The sequence below is a fragment of the Tigriopus californicus genome, chromosome 5, assembly GCF_007210705.1.
Source record: "Tigriopus californicus strain San Diego chromosome 5, Tcal_SD_v2.1, whole genome shotgun sequence".
In the NCBI taxonomy this organism is placed as follows: Eukaryota; Metazoa; Arthropoda; class Copepoda; order Harpacticoida; family Harpacticidae; genus Tigriopus; species Tigriopus californicus.
Window position 1 is genome coordinate 13,240,695 of NC_081444.1, and position 20,905 is coordinate 13,261,599.

The following is a 20,905-nucleotide window of genomic DNA, read 5'->3' on the forward strand; positions in this document are numbered from 1 at the left end:
GGGGGGGGAATGTAATCCCGATGCTCGAAATTTTTTACCCCCCTTGGGTTTTATGCTCACCCTTAAGTACAAGAAAGAGTAACTAAGCAAAAAGTCCTGTTGATCAATTACTTTGTCATTATGCAAACAACTTATTAATGGCGAACAGAACCAGACTAATATTTAATTGGCAATGATTAGTAGCTATTTGGGCCGAATCTATTCAACATGACTACCATTGGTCTCGGTGCAAGCCACAATATAACATTTGCAACTCCTATTCTATGATGAAGGCATCCCATTCTTTCATGATCTTGGTCTTCAAAGAGGCAATATTACGGCGGAGGCTGAACTTGTTTCTTGCCACGAGGGCGCTTCACCCAAAAAAAGGCAAGCAAGCTTAAGTTGAAAGATGATCGTGAGGTTGTTTTTTTTTGAGCAAAAATGGTCAAGTGAGTTCTGGCGAATTTCTTATTTCTGGCCGCCATGTGATGGTTCATTATCCCATTGCTGCTTTTTGCTTATGGCTAAGTAGTTGGCCTTCAACCATGACAGGATGGTACATATCTGTATCCTGCAGTAAGCCTCAGTACTGACCTTCTTGTAGGGCCAAAATAATTATGAGTGGTTGATTCTCATCAACTATTTGTCCATTGTATCATAATATTTGTATATTTAATGTTGTTTTGCATTGCGATAGTTACGATCCATTCTTTATGTGTTTTGCATTATCAATGTCATGTATTTTCAGATGTGGTATTTTTTTATGCTTCCATTTCATATATTCTTTGTTTGCTGTTGTGATGATCGATTTGTTTTTTAATGCTTTTAAACATTACGTCTTCTTGGGTATGTACACATGTGAGCAAACACCAACTGGGTGATATAAAGACTTCGTGTTTTGGTTCGTCCAATGTGAACTTTAGTTGTAACTGATGGTGCAGAGTTCACTTTGAGACACTTTTCTGTCAACCCTAAATACGTTCGAATATCAAAGGGATGTGAGTTGTACGAGATGGGTGTTTTCGCTCCGAGTTATTATTAATTTAGAGCTTGTCATCTTCTTGTTGTCAGACTTGAACACACCAAGGATCATGGATCTACTATGGTTGTTAGGCACAGGATGTCACTTAGCTGATGTGTCCACAGATATTGTAGACGTTGTTATGAGTAATTTACACGGCATTGGCTAAGTTAATTTCAAGGCCGATCATATCAAGACCTATTGGTCTTTCAGCTTGCTCATCACTTGGTTTTCGCTATGTAGAATTCCAAGCGCTTGGTTTTAGTTGCAATATGCGAAGTGGCTTATAGTGCGAATAACAAAACGGGTTTAGTGAGAAAGTTAATCAGCAAAACATTAAGGATACCTTTTCTTGTAAAGGCGTAGAGCCAAAGTAAATCAAAATTAGATCGTGTTAAATATATTAAAGATAAAGACAGGAAAACTCTAGTAAGAGACCGTAAAACACTTGAGAGAATTTCTTTAGGATTGAAAACTAATAGGAACATGTTTCTCCTCCGAGCATGGAGCTACATTTGAAAATTGGAAACAGATCGGAGGATATTGGTTATAGAATTTATGAAATGCTCAACTTAATCCCCCAAATTGGAACATTTAATTGGTTAGCTGAAGCTGATACATTTCGTCTACCAGTGTTTTCCTTATCAGTTCGGCACTATCTTTTTTGATTTCACGTCATCAATTATAACAATGTTCCTATGGTATGATGTTTCTTAATGAATCATTGCAATCATGGACAATTTTGTTATCGGCAACTTTAAACGTCAGTTATTCTTGCGACGATAATTCAGACAAAACCCCAAAGTTTTAAACATTTCCTCATGCAATGTCTGCAATGTAACGCGTTGCATATGCCCAATGCATATATAATTGAATACTCAGTCAAACTAAACTTAATGGTGTAAAACGTTGAAACCAAATACACTTAATCATCATGTGATGACAATTTTTGAAGGAACAATTTGATTAATTTCAAATTTTGATAGTGCTATAATCTAGATTTTCAATAAATATGCGTGCTGTACAATTTCTTCTAAAACTTCTTTTTTCTATTTTCATCAATATTTCCGCCTTCGTTACTCAAAGACTTGTTAATAGAAAAAAAGAGGTCATCAATACGGCCTTCCAAAATTTGCGTAGCCCATATTTTCTTATTTACAAATGTGTTGCATGTCTTAATTTGGCAATTTAATGATCAATTTTTGACCATTTAATGCATTTTTTATCCAAATCCTACCATTTGAGGAAGACATCATTTTCAAGATTTCGGATATTTATGATGATTTTTATGAATTCGGGTCAATTTCGGAAATAGCATTTTATGAGATCAAAACATTCTTGATTATTTGTAGACAAGTGCTTGACATGAAGATAGAACAAGGTTACAGATATGATGCCATCTTCCCTATGAATATTTCATCCAACCATGTTATATAGATAGCATTTTTCTATCAATACGTTTCCTGTGAGATACATTGTCAAACCTTGGGTCTTCCTTTGAAATCAGACTCATCATTAGGATTGCTGACATTAACTACTATTTCATGAAAGAACATTTTACAATCAGGTGATGGAAAATAAAGTTGGGCAAGCATTGGACTACTATCATTTCAAGATAATTGATAACAGACATATTGCTCGATATAAAAGGCAGCATTGTTTTTGGAGACCTCCTTAACTTGGTAGTGGCCTTGGCAAGTATTTGAGCTTGTCCAGTTTAATTACTATGCAATTTTCTTGTCAAAAACGGTCACTTTATCGGCCAATTTTTGCCAGGCCTGGCCATCAAATTGGCAATTAAAAGAACTGTAATAAATTGAAATACAATTTGAAAAAAATCAAATTAGTCACATTTTGAAAGAAATACACTCATGTCACGTACAAACCACAATATTTACATATACTATAAAATAGTTCCTACGTACTGGAAACAGTTAGCTTCGAGCAACCAAATCAATAAAACTCCCAGCCCCATCCTATTTCATTCTTGAATGACGTACAAAAACGTTCAAGAAATTGCCCATTTCGCTTACCTTTGAGGGGTGAGTAAGTGTCCAAGAAGGTGGATGAACCCGTTCTGACTCGTATCGTGTAGTTCCTTGACTTTTAACCGTTCTCAGGCTACCGTCTATCTCCACAAAAGCTCTTATGACTCAGTCACTTGAAGACCCGCACTTTGAACCTTCTATGATATGATAGGATGATATATGAGCTTCAGACGAGGGAGGTTAACACGGACCTGCTTCAAACCTTGGATGTCAATGCGATTCCACACACTATTCTAATGGACACTCACTTTCACTTTTGTTTCCGTGCATATGAATACGATCTGTTCGTACAGGGAGACAGCTGAAAGAGGCCAATGTTATTCAACAAAACCACCTTTGCCCACGTGGACTTTCTTGTCTCCGTTTACCAAGTCAGACATGGCGGTGGAGCGGCATTTGTCCGTGTCTTCAGTGGACTGCACGGTACCGCCACAGCTTTCTAAGCCGGCTTTCTTTCTGAAGATAAAACAGAAAGGCCGCTTTGAAAAAATATGTTATGGCTTAAACTGCTGAATATGCTCTTGTGTTGTTAGTAATGGAGGTTAACTCTGAAATCACGGATTAGATACCGAATAGAATCGCAATGGTGGTATTTTAGGGTCTGCTAAATTGATGAATTTGATTCAGACGTCCGCAGCAGAATGAAGATAAATTTGCCGCAGTTTGAGGTCTTTTCATAGGACATTGACCTCGGTAGCCCAATGATATTGGTTTCGGTGGCAGCACTGATATGATGGAAACAATGGAAAATAATGATGGAAGTTTTTCAAGTGGGGATCGCAACCTCGACCAAAGAATCGTACCGCTAACTTATGAACGCTTTAACGGCTTTAACCTTTTAATTTCACAAAAGAGAAGAGCATTTTGGCACCAAATCCATTTGATTCAGGTACCAGCTTTTGCTATTGATCTTACGTTTTGATTCTGATGGGCTGCTTAAAATATCCAAGAACCCGGTGTTCGACAAAACATTTCAGAAATATATGTATAGCTTGATAATCTTGATTACATTCGCTAATTTAGTTCTGCCAGTTGATTCTGAGTGCTTGGAAACAGTAAACTAACATAATAAAAAATTGAGTGTATTACCTAGAAATGATTGGATTCGAAAACAGACAAGAATTCAGGTTGACAATAGATTTGACATTTCAAAAGGCACCAAAGCTTCAAAGGTATGTTCAACTGAAAACAGCTATACACCTAATGTACCTTATTGCGGACTATAACGGACCATTCAATGCACTACATCATTTCTTGGCAACAAACAAAACGGTCAATATCATCCATACAAAAAAGAGCGATCCTAAGCTATTGTTTTTTCCAGACAAGTCGACGAAAGTTTGGTATAACTTTGTTCTCGTCCCATTCCCGAGAGTCTTCCAAGAGCAATTTGTTGGTCGCCTCATCCCAAAAGTCCGAAGATGCATCATTGGATGATGACATCTTCGGTTTGGATAAACTTCAAAATCGAAGGCCCTCCTTTGACCCAAGTGGTCCGTTCAAAGGTCTGTAGTTTCAGTTTATCACGTAATCTACATTTTGTTATAAGCAGTCTTGACAATTTTGCTCTGTAGGCGGGGTCCTCATTTCTCCTTTGTCCTTTTCTGCCCTCTCTGGGTTGGAGGGCAAGATCCAAAAGATGCCGGAAAACCACAGATTCGAACAAAGGCGACCCTCAATGAATACGTTGGCCATTAGTCAGTCCCAAAAGATATGTGCCTCCAAAGAAGGTGGACTTGGGCCTCGATGGCCTAAAGGCATGTGGGATTGTATGGACAGTGAGTGTCTCTTGCCAAGGGTCAATTACTTCTTTAGGTGTTACATTGCTGTTGGCAGGGAGCATAACGGTATCTATTCTCATTACGTACTCTCGGCAGACACTAATTAATGTAGGGTGAAAGGTGGGTTCTAGTGCGTAATGGCTGAATTGACTTGGATTGGATTCAGGGTTGGAAAAATTTGACTTTGATAGAATTTTTGCCACTTTCTGGCACTTTGTGTCAAAAGATGGTAAAAATAGCAGAAATTGAGTAAATACAAAGTTTACACCGATGGTTAAAATGATGGACCGAAATAGAGAAAGTTATTTGTTAAGAAGCAAATGTTTTGATGATTGGATTCTTTCAAATTAGCATGGCCAGTCGCGAATTTCATCACAAAGGCGTCTGATATTAAATCGAATTTGATTGAACTAAAATCAAGAAAGGGTGAGTAGTAGATGCTATGACCATAATAAATCAGTAAGACTATCACTGATATCCGTCAAACTCATCTCTTCAATCAAAATATGAAGTAGCAGTGACACTAAGACTTTTTCACATTTGACAACACTCACTTCAATCACATGCTGGCACAAAATTCAAGAAGGATTGGACTCAAGTGTCTTTTTTTATGTTGCTTGTATACCGATGCAAAGTGTTGTCCCTGGAATGGAAAGTACCAATAACATTTGTAAGTGTTCATGAAAAACAATTGAATACAAGATTTGCATGAATTTCTAGTATTCTTACCAAGAATATGAAAATGGTTTACAAAAAATTCTCATCACTACATGTACTACGGATGTTATGTTGTAATCAATCCAAGCAAGATTGCTTGAAGAACATGGCGAAGGACTCATCATGAATCAGAGTTTTGATTTTTACGAATGACTCAGTGAAGAGAGAAAGAGGCAAGTGAGTGAGTCTCTCTCTTACATCACATTTTGAGGCGTTAAGTGAATTTCCTTCATCAAATCCTTTCTTTCTGAAGAGACTTTTGACTTGCCCAAGTTTGACATCTAGGCAACAATATTTGCTCGATCATTTTCTATGTCCTACTAAGAGCTTCAACAATTTTCAACCGTGAGTTAACCCAAAATTGGTTGATGAACCAAGGTGGGTCGAATATTTGAAACATTTTCCGGGTCGAGTTAAGTGCAATCTCAGTGTCCTCTACTTGATTCGGAGGGTATGAACAGTGTTGTGTTAAAAACCTAACGAACAACCGCTGAGACTTAAGACTTCAAATGGCCCATTTTGCACGCATTTTATGTCAAAAATGTCACGGATGTTGATAATATTCGTAGTCAACAATATCGCTTTGTAACTGGCTAGATAAAAGTAATTAAAGTTACTTAGTCACTGTCGATACACTTCTTTTAGTATAAGTTATTAAAAATGTATTGTTGAAATTTTGAATAATGGTTTAGCTATATGCACTTAAAAAACAAACTTATTTGTACTTTCTGTAAAAGTGGAATCATCTCTTTTGTATTGTAAAAAAACTAGGTTTTGTTGAACATTGATGGTTTTCCTCTTAATGTTTGAGATCTGAGAGAGTTCGACAAATGATTTTTAACAATTCTTTCAAAGTTGTGAGCATTTGATTTTTTGCGGACTTCTTCACGGCTACTGAAAATAGAATCCCCACTTCGAACTGATTTCCATTATTCTTTCTTATCTGATGTAATGAAACGGCCGTTTCCGAGAACTCCGGAAACCGGTTCCCGAGATTATTCTAGAATACATCTAGACCAGAATACGAGAGCATTCTGGGATAAACAAACAACAAAGAAGACGGGTTTTAGCAGATATTACATGATGGAAGTACCGAGATCCAGCTTGCAAAAATCCACCAATCAGCAAGCTGGACGTATCTCAATTCTCGGAATTGAGATCACTATCCAACCACTGGCTTTTGTAAAAAGTGCATTGGTGGAGATAGCCTGACAGTCACTAATATATGACCCTGTGTTTTGTATATAAACCCTTATCAATGCCCCTAATATTAAGTTCTTTCTATGACTCCAAAGCGTACAGTGCTCTTAAATAAAACCTGCTATTGAAATACCAGTGCTTCAGTGTTTCCGTACAACTACCCAGTTAGGAGTGTCTAAGTGTCGCCATTTTGTTCGTCTTGGAAGTGGACTCAAGATCCGAAACATTACAAAATTGGCGCAGTCGGTAGGATTCCAATATGGCTCACCCAGAAGTACAAGAACAGATCATTCAACAAATGAGAAAAATGGAATGCCGTCTCCATGCCCTTCAGGAGCAGAATAGAAATCTTCTTCAAACGCAAGCCCAGAATCCAGGCTCACCAAACGATACCATGCGACTCAACATGCCCACCTTGGCCAAAGTCTCGAAGAGGGACTTCAATCGTTTTGAAACCGCAGCCAGGGCAGTAGCAGCCGGCAATGGGTGGAATGTAACCCAGTTGGTGAGAGCAGTCACAGAAAATGTCCCTGATGGAGCAATGGACCTCCTTATGCCAGTTGTCAGAGACCCAGCTGCATTCCGTACCATGGACGACTTTTGGACACGACTTAGGCAAAAGTTTGTCACACCGGTCCACCAACAAATTGCCCGCGCTGACTATGAGAGAAGACATCAGCATCCCAAAGAAGAGATCCGTAGTTTCCACAACAGGCTTTACCAGTTATGGGAAGATGCTTATCTCAAAGAAGATGAACCGTGGAGATCAAATCTACAATTACCAGAGCCATTCCAAGGGGCACGCACCGAACCACCAGGCTTTAGATCAGCCAGGTTAATTAATCACTTTCTCGCCGGTTTGTCCGACGATGATCTCCGAATGAAACTTAAGGACGCTTTAAGTCTGGGAATCAACATCACTACCTACTCTGATGCCCTCGCTTGCGCATTAGAACTCTATGCAAACAAGGAGAGAAACCGGTTCGAGAAGAGGAGATTAGTTGCTGACCATAGATCACATACACACAGAAAGCCAGAGTATTTCAAGCCGCAGGAACAAACAGAGCCGATGGATGTAGGATCCATCCAACCACACACACACTCCACTCATAAATGGTGCCAATTCCATCAGACGAGTAGCCCCGATGGCAAGGATTGCATCGTCCAGCAGAAGAAAGCCACGCAGCCTAGGGGCAAGTTAACGCCGACTCCACAGCTCCGCAAGAAACCGGACACAATCAAATATGGCAACACTTGCAAACAGTGCAACGGCAAGGGACTCTGGGCCCGGCAATGTCCATCCAAGCCCTCATCACGTAGGTCCTCATCACATGACTGCTAGGATTCATCCTCACATGACCCAATAAGAACACAAAGATTCCCAGTTGAATCATTCCTCCTTCCAAGAGCAATGGGTCGAGCGAGAAGAAATGAAGCCCTCCACATTCTTTGTTGACTCATACGTCAACCCCATCAGGCGAACCCCTACAAATTAGGTAGCTGCGTTCATCAAGGTAGAAATTGGCACCCATCCCACGATCATGTTAGTTGATACTGGCAATCTCACGTACAACCTTATTGACCATGAAACATCTCTACCAGCCTATCCAAACCTAGCCAAACGACCCAAGGTCACACCTCAAGCAAACCCGGTCACAGCCGCCAGTCTCCAACCATTACATGTAGTTAGATTAGCCAACATCCCTATCAAGATTGAATCCATCCACAACGCATGTATTGCCCAATGTTTAATCTTCAAGAAACTAGGCACCAGTGCCACACTGGGAGCCCCCACCATGCAGAGAGTGCCTTTGGTACCCAAGTTACTACAAGCAGTAGCGCATATTGGCCCAAAATGTCAACAAATCCAATTGTATAACCGCAGTGAAGTGACCAAGCTCACAAACAAACACGACGAAGATGCCCAGTGCTACGCCATTGATGTTTGTCTCATCGAGGACACCGAATGTCCTCCGCTAACAGCCCAAGCTGTTCCCGCCAAGAGAGTGCAAAGAGCTGAGCCAAGGACTGAGTCAGCCACCACTCCTCAACCAAGCCCTCAGACGAAGGAAAATGGAGTATTCATCCCAAATGCCCAGAGCAAGCTGGATCGGAAGAAAGCCGCAGTACTCATTGCCATAGTCACCAGAAGGGATCAAACCAGAGTACAGACAACTCGCCAACTCTTATGGAACGCCGAACAATTCCGAGGATTGAGATACTTCCACTTTGCTGATTACTGGATTTCTGTCCCATTGAGGTCTTTCTTGACTTTGGCCACATATTGTAGGCTGTTTTGGATGTGACTGAGTTGTTCTTGGATTGGGGTGATATGAAGGCGGCCTATGATCAGGTTGGCAGTAGTATGGGAGACTACTTTTCTGATGGTTTGGAAGATGGCTGCTTCTTTCTCAGGGTAGTCTGGGGCAGTAGCGACACTTTGGACGAGGTGGAATAGCAATAGTAGAGATATAGTCTTTATGATAAGTCTGCAAAAGGTGTGGGTGGCTACAGTGGTGAGGTTACAGTATTGGTGTATTTTAGGGTATGTACAGTATGGTATTGGGGAAGCAAACTCTATTTGGTTAGTCGAACACTTCTTAGTTTGGTTGGTTGGTGGGGAAGGTGAACAGGCGACTTGGGGCTGCTAGTAAAAGCCATGTTAGCCAGGGGACGGTGGAGGTTTGGTGTGTCTCCTCTTCTGCCCTGGAGGCAAGGATAATTTCGATTGGCCCCTCTTCATGTTCTTCCTTGAGCTGACCATGACCGTCCAGGCTGGCAAGGCGGGAGTTGGCCAGCTTGTTGGGCTGGTTCTATCAGTGTGGTAAATGGTTCCGTGGTGTTCGCTTTTGGTTCCTCTAATCCATCCTTAACTCCGCTGCCTTGTTCAAGTTGTACTAGGTCAGGGTTGGCTCCTCAGGGAGGGTCGCTAACTTGCTCTGCCGGCGTGGGTTCATCCACCTAAGTATCGGCGTCTTCAACGATTGAGGCCTCGCCAGAGTCGTCGTCAGCGTCCAACTCATCCATGTTGTCGTATGGTGCCATGACGTACAAGGCCAATGGTACGATGGGTGAGATATAGGCAATAGGGTGAGAAGGATTCCAGTTGATAGTGGAATTTGTGTCGTTGTGCACAACTACAGTGCATCTGTGTGCTCCTGGGACTATCTGGCGGAAGGATATGCTTATGGCAGATCATATGTATCATGAGATCGTCGTCGTTGTTGGCCAACGCCCTGAGGATGTCTTGGGTATCCATCGTTTTGAAATAGCATTCTGGAGGCACTTTAACCGTAATGCTCATTTTCACATGGGTCTCGCTTGTTTACACGGGGCTTGTTTATGCCAATATAATGCCAGGATGGAACTTTCAGGGCTAATAGACGTGGGTGACGCGTCTTGGCTTGAGTCCATGTAGAATACAAACTTTGGTAGTTGTGGTTGTCATCCTGTGGGGAGAGTTGATCGTGATGAGTTTGGTTGTAGATTGCTATTTCTGTTTCTGATATCAGGGTCAGGTTCTGGTGGGGTGATAGGGATGTGGGCTGGGTTTTCGTTGATGTTCAGGATGTCTATTCTGCTTTTACTTCGGTTTCGGCTTGGTCTTCTGATTGGGCGTCATTTTCTGCTTTGGCTTCTTCTTCGGGTTCGGCTTCATCCTTTGCTTTGGCTTCGGCTTCGTCTTTGGCTTCTGCCTCGGCATCTGTGGAGGTCATGGATGACAGACCTTCATCAGTTGAAACGTAGTCCAATTGGTCGCCGGGGTGTTCTCGTATGAATCGGAGTTTGAAATGGACCTAGCGTTATGTAAAACGCGGCTGATTGGCAAGGTGGCTGGCCATGTTCGGATTTCGTCCGTGGCATTGTGCAGGATTATCCACACGGTTGAACAGCGGCTGGGGCCCTATGGGCCTCGGACATAGCGGGTGGTGATTCCCGTTCATTCCAAAGAGTCTATGGGCAGGAACGTGAAGTAGTCGTCTCTGAGGAACCTGACGCTCAAGCAGGTTCAAGGTGCGATCAGCCTGACAGTCACTAATATATGACCCCATGTTTTGTATATAAACCCTTACCAATGCCCCTAATAATAAGTTATATCCAAGACTTCAAAGTGTAGAGTGCTCATGAATAAAACTTGCTATTGAAATGCCAGTGCTTCAGTGCTACCGTGTAACTACCAAGCTAGGAGTGTCCAAGTGTCGCCATTTTGTTTGTCTTGGAAGTGGACTCAAGATCCGAAACATGACACTAACTTCGTGTTGAATTCATGTAATATCTGATTCACCTACGTAGAGTTGGCAAATGTGGCTGGCCCTTGAGTGAAGTGTTGATCAGTAACTTTAATCTAGATTGGTCTAAATCCTGTTGTAAGATTAACACCTGTATATCTGACTATTTCCCTGCGAATTATTGAAGGAGGCACATTAAACAAGGAAGGAGCCCGAAAAAAAGAGAAGTGAATATTCATTCCTCACAGTAACCTGAATGCTCTCAAAACGAACATTAAGTCTCTACGGTTGCTACAATTGACCCTAAAACCAGGGTTGAGACAAAGCTCATGGATGCTTTTGAAGACGTATAGTATCAGATACCTTCGGAACCTTCTCTTTTCAGTCTCTCCTAATACGAGAGCTGTCTTACTCCTGTGATGTTCCTGGAAGAACATCTTTGGACTTGTTGGACCTTTTGCAAACCTCCTAAACTCATTGGAGTCCAAATGGGTGAAGCATATTTAAGATGTGGCCGAACAATCGACTTGCACAGAGCAAGGATACTTGTAACAATTAAAGGTCTTTTCTGCACAGATCGTGATACTATTTCTGGACTTAAAGGTGCGATACATCCCACCACACATTTGAGAAGCTTTACCTACCTTCAACTGCAAATGCTCATAGAAGTTTCTATTATTTTGGAGGACTGCGCCCTAAATCCTTCATGGACGAAACCTGCTCAATATTTTCTAAGGCGAGTGTTCAAAGGAAAGGGTGCCCAAAGGTCATTGAGAAGAATTACATTCCGTTAAAAGCCATGTTACTCTCAGCAATCTAAGAGTAGATTTGATTAAGGACCTCTACCAGACTACCTGAGTCTTGACCATTCCTCAAATTAATTGTGTATCATCAGCATAAGAAGAAATTCTGACAGTTATATTGGGCTTTTGAAGAGGAGCAATGAATACTATAATAAGGAGGGGACCTAAAACTTCACCAAAGACTCGGCCAGAACCAATGCATATGCTGTTATCAGATTTAACTTGAATTGTGTGTGTTTTCGGTAGTCTTTTGCAAATGTATCAATCAGGCTTTAAGTAGTAGAGCGTTCGAATCCCTTTTCAGGTTACTCCAGAGGCATGTTATTTCTGGATTGCTCGATTTTTTAATTTCCTGGTTAAAGATTCTGCTCGAGTGTTGAGATTTCTACTGAATTTTCGGAACCCCTGAAGCAATGAGGGTCGATTTTCTTGTTTTCTTGTCCTCTAGTGGCAGTTACCCTAAACGTCAATGTAGAAAAATTATTCAGATCATATGCCCATAACAAGTTACCTGCCTGCTTTCGGTAAGAAGACAATCACGTTTTCTGATTCGTCGCAACATTTTTTTTTTGCGGACTTCCTTACCGCTGCCGGGATTGGAATCCCAGCAGTTCAAGACGAGTTTGCTCAAATGCCAAGACATCTAGATATGTTTTTCTTTGTCAAAGAGACAAAAAGAACAACTTTTGTGAAATACACATGTTTAAAAGTAGCTCAGATAAGTGTGTTAAATCACTTAAAGTGCATTAAAATGCACCATTGTCAAAAACGTAGTCAATCAGTATTAACATACTCCTAGTTATGTATTGACGTAAAATTTCATAAACTTCTATTCCGCAGATGCCTAGATATTACAACTTAAAGGTTGCGTTTTACGCCTTAAAAGATCGAAAAATGGCCTAATTATGATTCCAGTTATTCCCAAGGAATATGATTGTGTTTTTCAATGACACGACAAGAAATGATATTTCGCCATTTTCTTGAAGATTTCTTTAAAAGCAAAAAGTAGCAAAATATGTCGCTTAAAACTTACAAAACATGCAAAATTGCCTTTCATTTTACTTAAGTGCCAAAAGGTACAATATCCTATTGTGTTCCTAAAATATCTGAACGATACCTGTGACAGTTTAATTTTCAAATTGTCACCTTTTGCAATAATTAATTTCTACGTACTAGCGATGTTTTTATTGAACGCTAATAGAATTTTGTCAAAATTCAAGATTAAGCTGCATTGAAGTTGCGATTGACAAGTATGGCATCAAAATTGTGAAATATTGACATTAAGTAAGTTTTAAGTTATATTGCAAACTATATTCGGGCTTTTCTACCTGCTTCAGAAAAGTGAAAAATTTTCATTTATATCTTAGGCATAGAAAAAGCTTTTTTATATTTCTTGGCAATTGCTTTAAGCTATAACCGGAGCAATTTGCTGTCAAATTCGATGAAAATGCAATCTTTTAAAACGAGATATCTTATAGTTTGCTCGATGGATTTGAATAAAATTTTAGTTGCAAACGCACCTAAGGTTACTTCCAACATCTATTGACTACGTTTTTAAAAATGCTATCTCTTTGTAGGTTTTAATTGGATTAATATTCTAATCTGAGCTAGAATCCAAAATGATTTTTTATGAAAAATGTTCCTTTGTTTCAATAACAACGAAAATCATTAGTATAAGTCTTGGCATTTGCAAAAAATCTTTATCAGTATTGTGAGTAACACTGTGTATTATTTATATATATTATTTGATCAACCAACGAATTGGAGTTGGCTGATCTGGCTAATCCTTGAATATAAGGTTGATCAGGAATTTTAGTCAAGAACTTGTCCAAGTCTAACTTAAATCCTGCTACTGGATTAATGCCTACATAAGCCCAACGAATATTTGAGGGCAGCAAATTGAAAAATGAAGAGCCCGAGAAAGAAGAGAGTTGGACTTCATTGTTTTAACTAGCCTGGATTCTCGAGGGCTTGAAGGTGCTCTCAAAACGCACATTAAGCCTCTACGGTCACTACAATTGACCCTAAATCCTGGGTTGGGACAAAGCTCATGAATGCTTTTGAAAACGTACAATATCAGATACCTTTCGCACCCTTCTCTGAATACTGTACAATCCCAACCTTTCTAACCTCTCCCAGTACGAGAGCTCTCTCATATCCTCAATGTTCCTAATAAAACATTTTGGACCTGCTCAAGCTTTTGCAAACCTGTTGAACTAATTGGAGCCCAAATGGGTGAAGCATATTCAAGATGCGGCTGAACAATCGACTTGTACAGAGTTAGCATCGTGATACTATCTCTGGACTTAAACGTGCGATATATCCAACCACATGTTTGAAAAACTTTCCCAACCTTCAACTGTATATGCTCATCGAACTTTCCATTATCTTGGAGGACTACACCTAAATCCTTCATGGATGAGACCTGCTCAATGTCGCTACCTTCATCAGCTAATAGTGGAGTGTTTAATGGCGTCGACCCAAAGGTCATTGAGCGAAATTTCATTTTATTCAGTGCCATGTTACTTGCAGAAACCCAGGAGTAGATTTGGTCTAGGACCTCTAACGGACAATCAGAGTTCTCACCATTCCTACCAAATACCAATTTTGTATCATCAGCATAAGAAGAGATACTGGCATTACTACTACCAAGCTTCTGAAGCGGAGCAATGAAGATAATGAAAAGGAGAGGACCCAAAAAGGAGCCCTGAGGGACGCCCGACTTGACATCATGTATGTCACTAAGAGATCCCTCAACCTTAACTAATTGTCCTACCATAAATGAAACTTCTTAGCCAATTGAGAACCTTCCCAATCTCATGGGGCCTGTTAACTAAAAGGCCATGATCTACCTTGGCAAAGGCCTTGGCAAAGTCGAGAACACATCGACTGATTCATGGCTCTCCAGTCCCTCAATAACCTGTTCTATATGCTCAACCAGTTGGGTAACCGTGCTAAAATGTGCTCGGAACCCGCGCTGGCTAGGAGGAAGGACTTCATGGATATCAAGAAATTCAACAAGTTTGAACTTCAAGATCTTCTCAAACACCTTCGCAATATTCGAAGTGAGAGAAATCGGCCTATAGTTACTGGGGAGTGACTTATTGCCCTCTTTGAAAATTGGAACAATATGAGCTACCTTCAGAGAAGAGGGGAACTTGCCCTGGTCCAAAATGCAACGCATCAAGTACGAGAAAACAGGAGCAAGAACCTGTGAGCATCTCATCAGAAATTGAGATGTCACCCCATCAGGGCCAGGGGAGATTGAGAGTCTCAAGTCCCTGATGGCCTCTAAAGCATCCTGATCTGTGACTACAAGATCATCTAAATGCTCAGCTTGACAAACCTTGCCAGTCCCAACAAACTCTTCAATAGAGGAATGGACTGTTGCTCCTAAACTCTTTCGAGTTGAAAACACACTAGAGAACTGATCTCCAAGTATGTTGGCCATAGTCCCTACATTGTCTATGGCTTCCCCATCGACCTCAAAAGGCCCTACAGGGTGTTTGATCTTTCTCTTAGAGTTTGCATAAGAGAAAAACGCCTTCGGATTCGACCTCACCTCTTGAACAACTCTACTTTCCTTGTTCAACTGATCTGTCTCAATGGAGGCCTTAATTCTACCTTGGATTAAATCCAACTTTCTTTGAAGGCTAGCCACAACTACTGGATTCAAAGTGCTCTTCAGCCTTTTTGCTAGTTTGCAACTCTTTTTGAACAAATTCTTCCTATACTTCGGAATTTTAGAATGTGCCCCGCCCTGTGAAACACATTCAGAGATTGCTAGACTGGAACAGACGTCCTCAAAAACTAGAATCATTTTGTCTAAGGCTACATCTATGGACGATTCCTTTTTCAGCATTGAAATAAGATCAAGCTCCCCTAACCTTTCTATAATCAACGGCCAATGTTCATCTTTGAATTTGAACTTAGCCAGACCGACCTTTTTGGCCGGTCTTACTCTAGAGCACGCCGGCTTTTGATTAATGGTCGACCCTATCTCGAGAACATGATGATCTGACAGATTACTAGGTGTCACATGGACATACTGGATCAGATCAGGGTCATTGGAAAATAACAAGCCAAGAACGCTATTCGCTCTGGTGGCTACACCAACATGCTGAGAGAGATTGCGCAAGATCGCAAATTCCTCCAGCTTTTCGAACGAATGAGACGTCGATTTCGAAATGGGAATATACCCATCTGGACTAGCCTCCCACTCTACAACGCTAGCCGAAAATTTGAAGTCCCCTACAAAGAAAACCTTTGAGCAAACTGACTGGTCCAACTCATTTCCTATGAATTTGAGAGCTGACTAGAAAGAGGTTACTGAACAAGAGGGGGGCCTATACGTATATTGTTACAATGGACAGATCAAGACCTTGGAGGTGACAAACTAACACCTCTACTTCTCCATTCGACATTTTTACTTGACTAGTGTGCAGGTCATTTCTAACATATAGACATACGCCCCCATGCGGAAAAATGGGATTGTCAGGGCGTACCCTATCACATCGAACTAAATTGAAACTAACCATGGCCAGCTCTTCATCTAAGACTCCTGGTCGAAGCCAGGTTTCTGTCATGGAAATGAACGAGACCTGCCTATCTAAAGCTAGTTCCTCAAGAACCTTGATATATGTAATATCTTTTTTGGAAATAAGACAATGCACATTCAAATAAAGCCCTTTTATGGGCAGATAGCCCTTCGATGGACTAGAGCTATCAAATATTGGACTTGGCTCTCTAACCTTAAAAAATCCTGCTTTGATTTGGCTATTTAATTATTATTTGCTTATCAACATCAAAGTCCAATTATTGGTCTATTTATTTGGCTTTCGGAACTTCAGAAATTAATTAATTGGTGTCACGAATTCAATTGATTTGGTAAATGTCAGTGACCATTTTTGTGAAGTTTGTTAGCCTGAAAATTTCTTACCAAATTAGAAATCAAAATACAGTCCACAGCAAATCAAATTTGTGGGAAAATCAAAGGGATCTAAAGAAGAACATTTGCTGCTTCAAAGTATTCTACAATTTGCATCATTTTAGTTAACCAATGTGTTTATTTTCAAGCCAAAGAAAATAGAATTGCATTCTAAACCTTTAAATAGGTTCCAACAAACGTCTGATTAAAATTTGATTTATAGGCTTTTTATTCATTTTTGTTCAAGGCTATATTCAACAAGGAGATAGATTGGACAAGGTCATTGGCGAACCTAGGTCAATTAATGTTATCAATATTTAAGGTCCTAAAAAATGTCCAACGATGCAGCTCAATGTAAGTAAATCTAGGCTTAAACGAATAAATACGGTAAATGAATTCAATTTTGAGCTATCATACAATCTGTGGATTTATCTAAATTTTCATGTACACAGACATCCAGCGATTTATTATCAAATTAATGTAAATGCAATCCTGGCATTGCAGTACTCTCTTTTTTTCATTAAGAGCGTCTTCCAAAGATTATTGGCGTTAGGTGTGAAGGGCATAGCTCTGCTAGTGTTCATCCTTTTAATTTAAGGTCTCTTTGTTGTACAAAACATTGTCAGAGGATGGTTTTCTTTGTGACTGGGAGTCGTTTGTAGTCTGATTGGAAGTATTATCTGGATACCTTCCATTTCAGGTTATTGGCGCATGATTATGGCTCCTGGAGCGTTTGTCATCACACCCAACAATTACAACCAACGATTCGATTACCAATTTCGCCAGACCGAGGAGCGGATTTCCCATGAAGAATTGGAGAAAGTGAGGCGAAAGGTGAAGAAGTGGCTGGCCGAAAATAGCCAATATTTTGCGCTCTAAAGGTGCGAATGTAAATATCTTTTCCTGCTGAGGCCTTGGTTCTTTTGTAACCCTTCATTGTATCATGATATGCTCAGAGATGTTTGAATGAGGAATGAACATAGTTTCCCCTCTGCAATAATTACACAATTCGGGACAACTTGTCAAAGGACTAGGTCCTTGATGATTGGTCACAATGATATTTAAACAAACTAAGACTTAAAAAAAAAAATATAAAAATGAGTGTATTTTTTCTTTGTGGAATACAACCTCTATATCCCTACTTAATCTCAACATGGCAAGCTAAATATCCAAAAATTAATGTAAAGTGTCGAAATGTTTTAGCTAAAACAAATCCATGGCATTACCCATGGAGTCATTATGTATGTATTTTTGTATTTATTTCGGGCAGTTGTGATATTAACTCAAGAACCTTATTCCAACGACTCTGAAAACCAATAACAGCCGAAACTGACCTCTATGAATAAATTTCCCTGTTGACTTTCATCATTGAAAAAAATGGAGGTTGTATAGTCCTCACTGGCAAAAGATGTCCCGTCAAAAACGAATACACCGATTTTCGTTCAATATGTACTTTCTCAGGTCCGTCGTTCATCTCGGGAAATGCTCAGTTCCTTCCAAGTGGTTAGTGGGGCTTACTCCAAAGTTACTCACCAAATATGAAGCAGATCCGATCTCGTTTCCTGAGTTTGGCCCTGATTTCCACCCTCGTCTCTTGGGAGTATGTGCAAAATTTAGAAGTGTTTCCGTTGTTCCGTTCCAGCCCTCCTGGCCTGGTTATTCATCCGGCATGGATTACTCAAACCCTGTTCTTACCAACGGTATTTTTTGTTTTTGGTCCTCAAGCATTTCATTTTAGGTATTTCACTAGGGTTACGATTAGATTTTCTCAATTTTGTCAAAAGTGGTGTTTTTTTGTAATTGAAGTTAAATTTGTGGTTGAAAAATTGTCATCGCCAAAGATATGGATGTCATTGGTCGCTTTTATCTAAGTCAGTGAAGAAGCAAATTACTTTAGCTCTGCCATCTTGACTGGAAAATGTCATTGCCGATATTAAGCCATCTACGCGTATATTGCAAAGAACCAGAGCCATGGCGTAAACCCAGGTGCAATCATATAGTGAGAGACAAATATGTTGACCTGGAAATCACTTAATGAAAACAGAAATGGGATCTTTAAGTGCATTTTAAAGTTAATGCAAATTAAAGGGATTTCACTGCCTCTGTTTAACAAAGCGAAAAAGTCATGGTTCGTGATTAGACTCCAAATCTTTCAGCTCATAATTGTTCAAAATATTTTCTTTGATTTGAATAAACTGTGGCAGATAGATTACAAAATACGGTTACATAGCTCATTCGTCAAGAACAAAAATTGTAGTTGTTTGTCCAATGGTTTCCTGTTACAAAGACGACATATTTTTAGACTTTCAATCATGACTGAATGTTTTTCAGACTTTTTCTGGATTCATAACAATGAAATAACTATGAACACAACTGTAGAATGATCATGCTTCGTCGTTTAATTTTTCACCTCTTTTAGTTCTTCCTTTTGCCCTCAAAAAGTCAGGATTTTCTGGTCGTTTTTACTCAATGTCCAGAAAAGTAGATCTTTTCAAATACGTCAAATACTCATTACCGCTTATTCACTGGAAAAGCACGGTTCCAATTAGTCACACCACAAAGTTTTGCTTAAAAAAGAAAAGTTCTTTTCAAAAGCGAGAAATCCATGTAACGAGGCTTTTGATATGTTAATAGACTTTACATTTTATCCATGTTTTCCTCTTCAGCCTTGAAAGCAAGCATTTTGGTCCCTTAGGCTCCTTTTACCGCTGTTATTGCAACCAACCATGATCCCTTTTCAGACCCCTCTTTTTGAACAGGGATGGGCACAGGTCCAACATGTCCGTAAGGAGAAACTTGTCTGTGTCTGACTAGCTGTGAAGCACCAATAATTACGAAGCCGCCATAACTTTTTGGTTTGTGCATTGGTTTTTTTCTAGACCAAAAACCGCTGACTGAGCTGTGGCTAACATACGAAAATGAAAAGTTTTTACAAAATTGCTCTTTTGAGAATATACATGTGAAGAAACCATCCCAATAACATAACGATAAAGGCATTCAAAAGCAGTTCGTGCCTCCCTTGGCTTATAGTTTATCAGTAAGTATAACGATATCTCGTGATAAACAGAAGATGGGTGCATCTGTATGCCCTTTTAGGAAGAACAGAATACAAATTTACTATTTTGACATATATTTGACGATATTATGATTGCCAGGCTGTGATAGACCTTTATTTTGCCTCAAAGTATGGTGCATGCCATAAAGATTTTGCATAAGATTTTTTGTACATTTTACAGGCACTTTTATCTATGTACGGTATATCATTAGCAAAGGTTCTTTCTGACAATCTTTGTTTTAGCCGCCTGCCTTGATTAGTGATGAAGTGAAAAAAAAGAGGACGAGTGCAAGCAACAAGCGAAGATCTTTGTTAAAAGCTTGCTAAACTGACGGAGTATAAATTGTACCCACTTTTGAATCCAAAAGCCAACTAGGCTTATTATAACAAATCCCCCTCCTCAGCTTTTCTCTCACTCATTGCTTTGATAACAAATGGGCAATGCTACATATTGACATGACCAAAGCCCATCTCTGCTTTACAGAGTGTATCCTTTGAGATTTGGACTGTTTATACATATCTGCTTTCAGCCCCTGGTATTTTTTAATGGTTTTCGTGCGAACCTGAACCCAAACCTTTTGACCATCGGGGAACGTCTGAAGCACATGCCCAGACTCCAATACATGGCTACATTATCGCAAGGAGTGGGCCATACCAGTCCCTTGGTATCCAAAGACAACGTGACCGCCTTCATCCCTACTGATATAGCATTCAATCAGGTGAAGTGAAAAGAAACACCGTTAAATTCCTTTGAGTGCATTTTCTACGAACTGTACGGGAATGTAAACCATCTTTTCACTTTGTGAAACTTTTTGACTTTGTTCATCGGACTCATTGCAATGCAAGTACAAATCATTGGATTCTTTCAGATTAGTCGTGATGAAGTGATTGCGTTGTTCGCTAACCGTACTCTAGCAGAAAAGACCGTGAGATCCCACGTGGTCCAGCATCTGATCGATTTGGACTTGATCTCAGTGGGAATGGATACTCAATTAACCAATTTGGCGGGCGACCAGATCACGCTCTTCAAACAACACGATGGACGGATCTTGGTCATCAGTCCCTTGGGCATCGCTCGAATAGTGGGTCAAAACATTCAGGCCTCCAATGGGATCATACACGTGGTTGACACGGTTCTTTAG

The 20,905-nt window shown here is 40.1% G+C and overlaps 3 protein-coding genes across 3 annotated transcripts in view; 2 read left to right on the forward strand and 1 right to left on the reverse strand.

The window, feature by feature from the left end:
* The window catches only part of LOC131881470 (inositol-3-phosphate synthase 1-A-like), a 16,364-nt gene extending 12,806 nt beyond the window's left edge, over nucleotides 1-3,558 (reverse strand). Inside the window, exon 1 of the mRNA XM_059228350.1 lies at nucleotides 3,037-3,558. The gene's annotated coding sequence lies outside the window, so the exon portion shown is untranslated. The remainder of the gene's footprint in view (nucleotides 1-3,036) is intronic.
* The window catches only part of LOC131881473 (uncharacterized), a 25,051-nt gene extending 4,244 nt beyond the window's left edge, over nucleotides 1-20,807 (forward strand). Inside the window, exons 4-8 of the mRNA XM_059228354.1 lie at nucleotides 4,376-4,556; nucleotides 4,626-4,829; nucleotides 17,409-17,589; nucleotides 20,294-20,482; nucleotides 20,633-20,807. Coding sequence (XP_059084337.1) covers nucleotides 4,376-4,556; nucleotides 4,626-4,829; nucleotides 17,409-17,587 — 564 coding nt within the window. The 3' untranslated portion in view covers nucleotides 17,588-17,589; nucleotides 20,294-20,482; nucleotides 20,633-20,807. The remainder of the gene's footprint in view (nucleotides 1-4,375; nucleotides 4,557-4,625; nucleotides 4,830-17,408; nucleotides 17,590-20,293; nucleotides 20,483-20,632) is intronic.
* Nucleotides 20,369-20,905, forward strand: LOC131880833 (protein sll1483-like). Its single transcript, XM_059227543.1, has 2 exons — nucleotides 20,369-20,482; nucleotides 20,633-20,905. Exons 1-2 carry the CDS (start codon nucleotides 20,369-20,371, stop codon nucleotides 20,903-20,905), a joined length of 387 nt encoding a protein of 128 aa, XP_059083526.1.

What these genes read in the sequence shown, in the direction of transcription:
- LOC131880833 (XM_059227543.1), top strand. Translation starts at nt 20,369, where the DNA reads ATGCCCAGACTCCAATACATGGCTACATTATCGCAAGGAGTGGGCCAT. An exon ending in CTGATATAGCATTCAATCAG is followed by an intron (nt 20,483 to 20,632) that starts GTGAAGTGAAAA and finishes GGATTCTTTCAG; the next exon opens with ATTAGTCGTGATGAAGTGAT.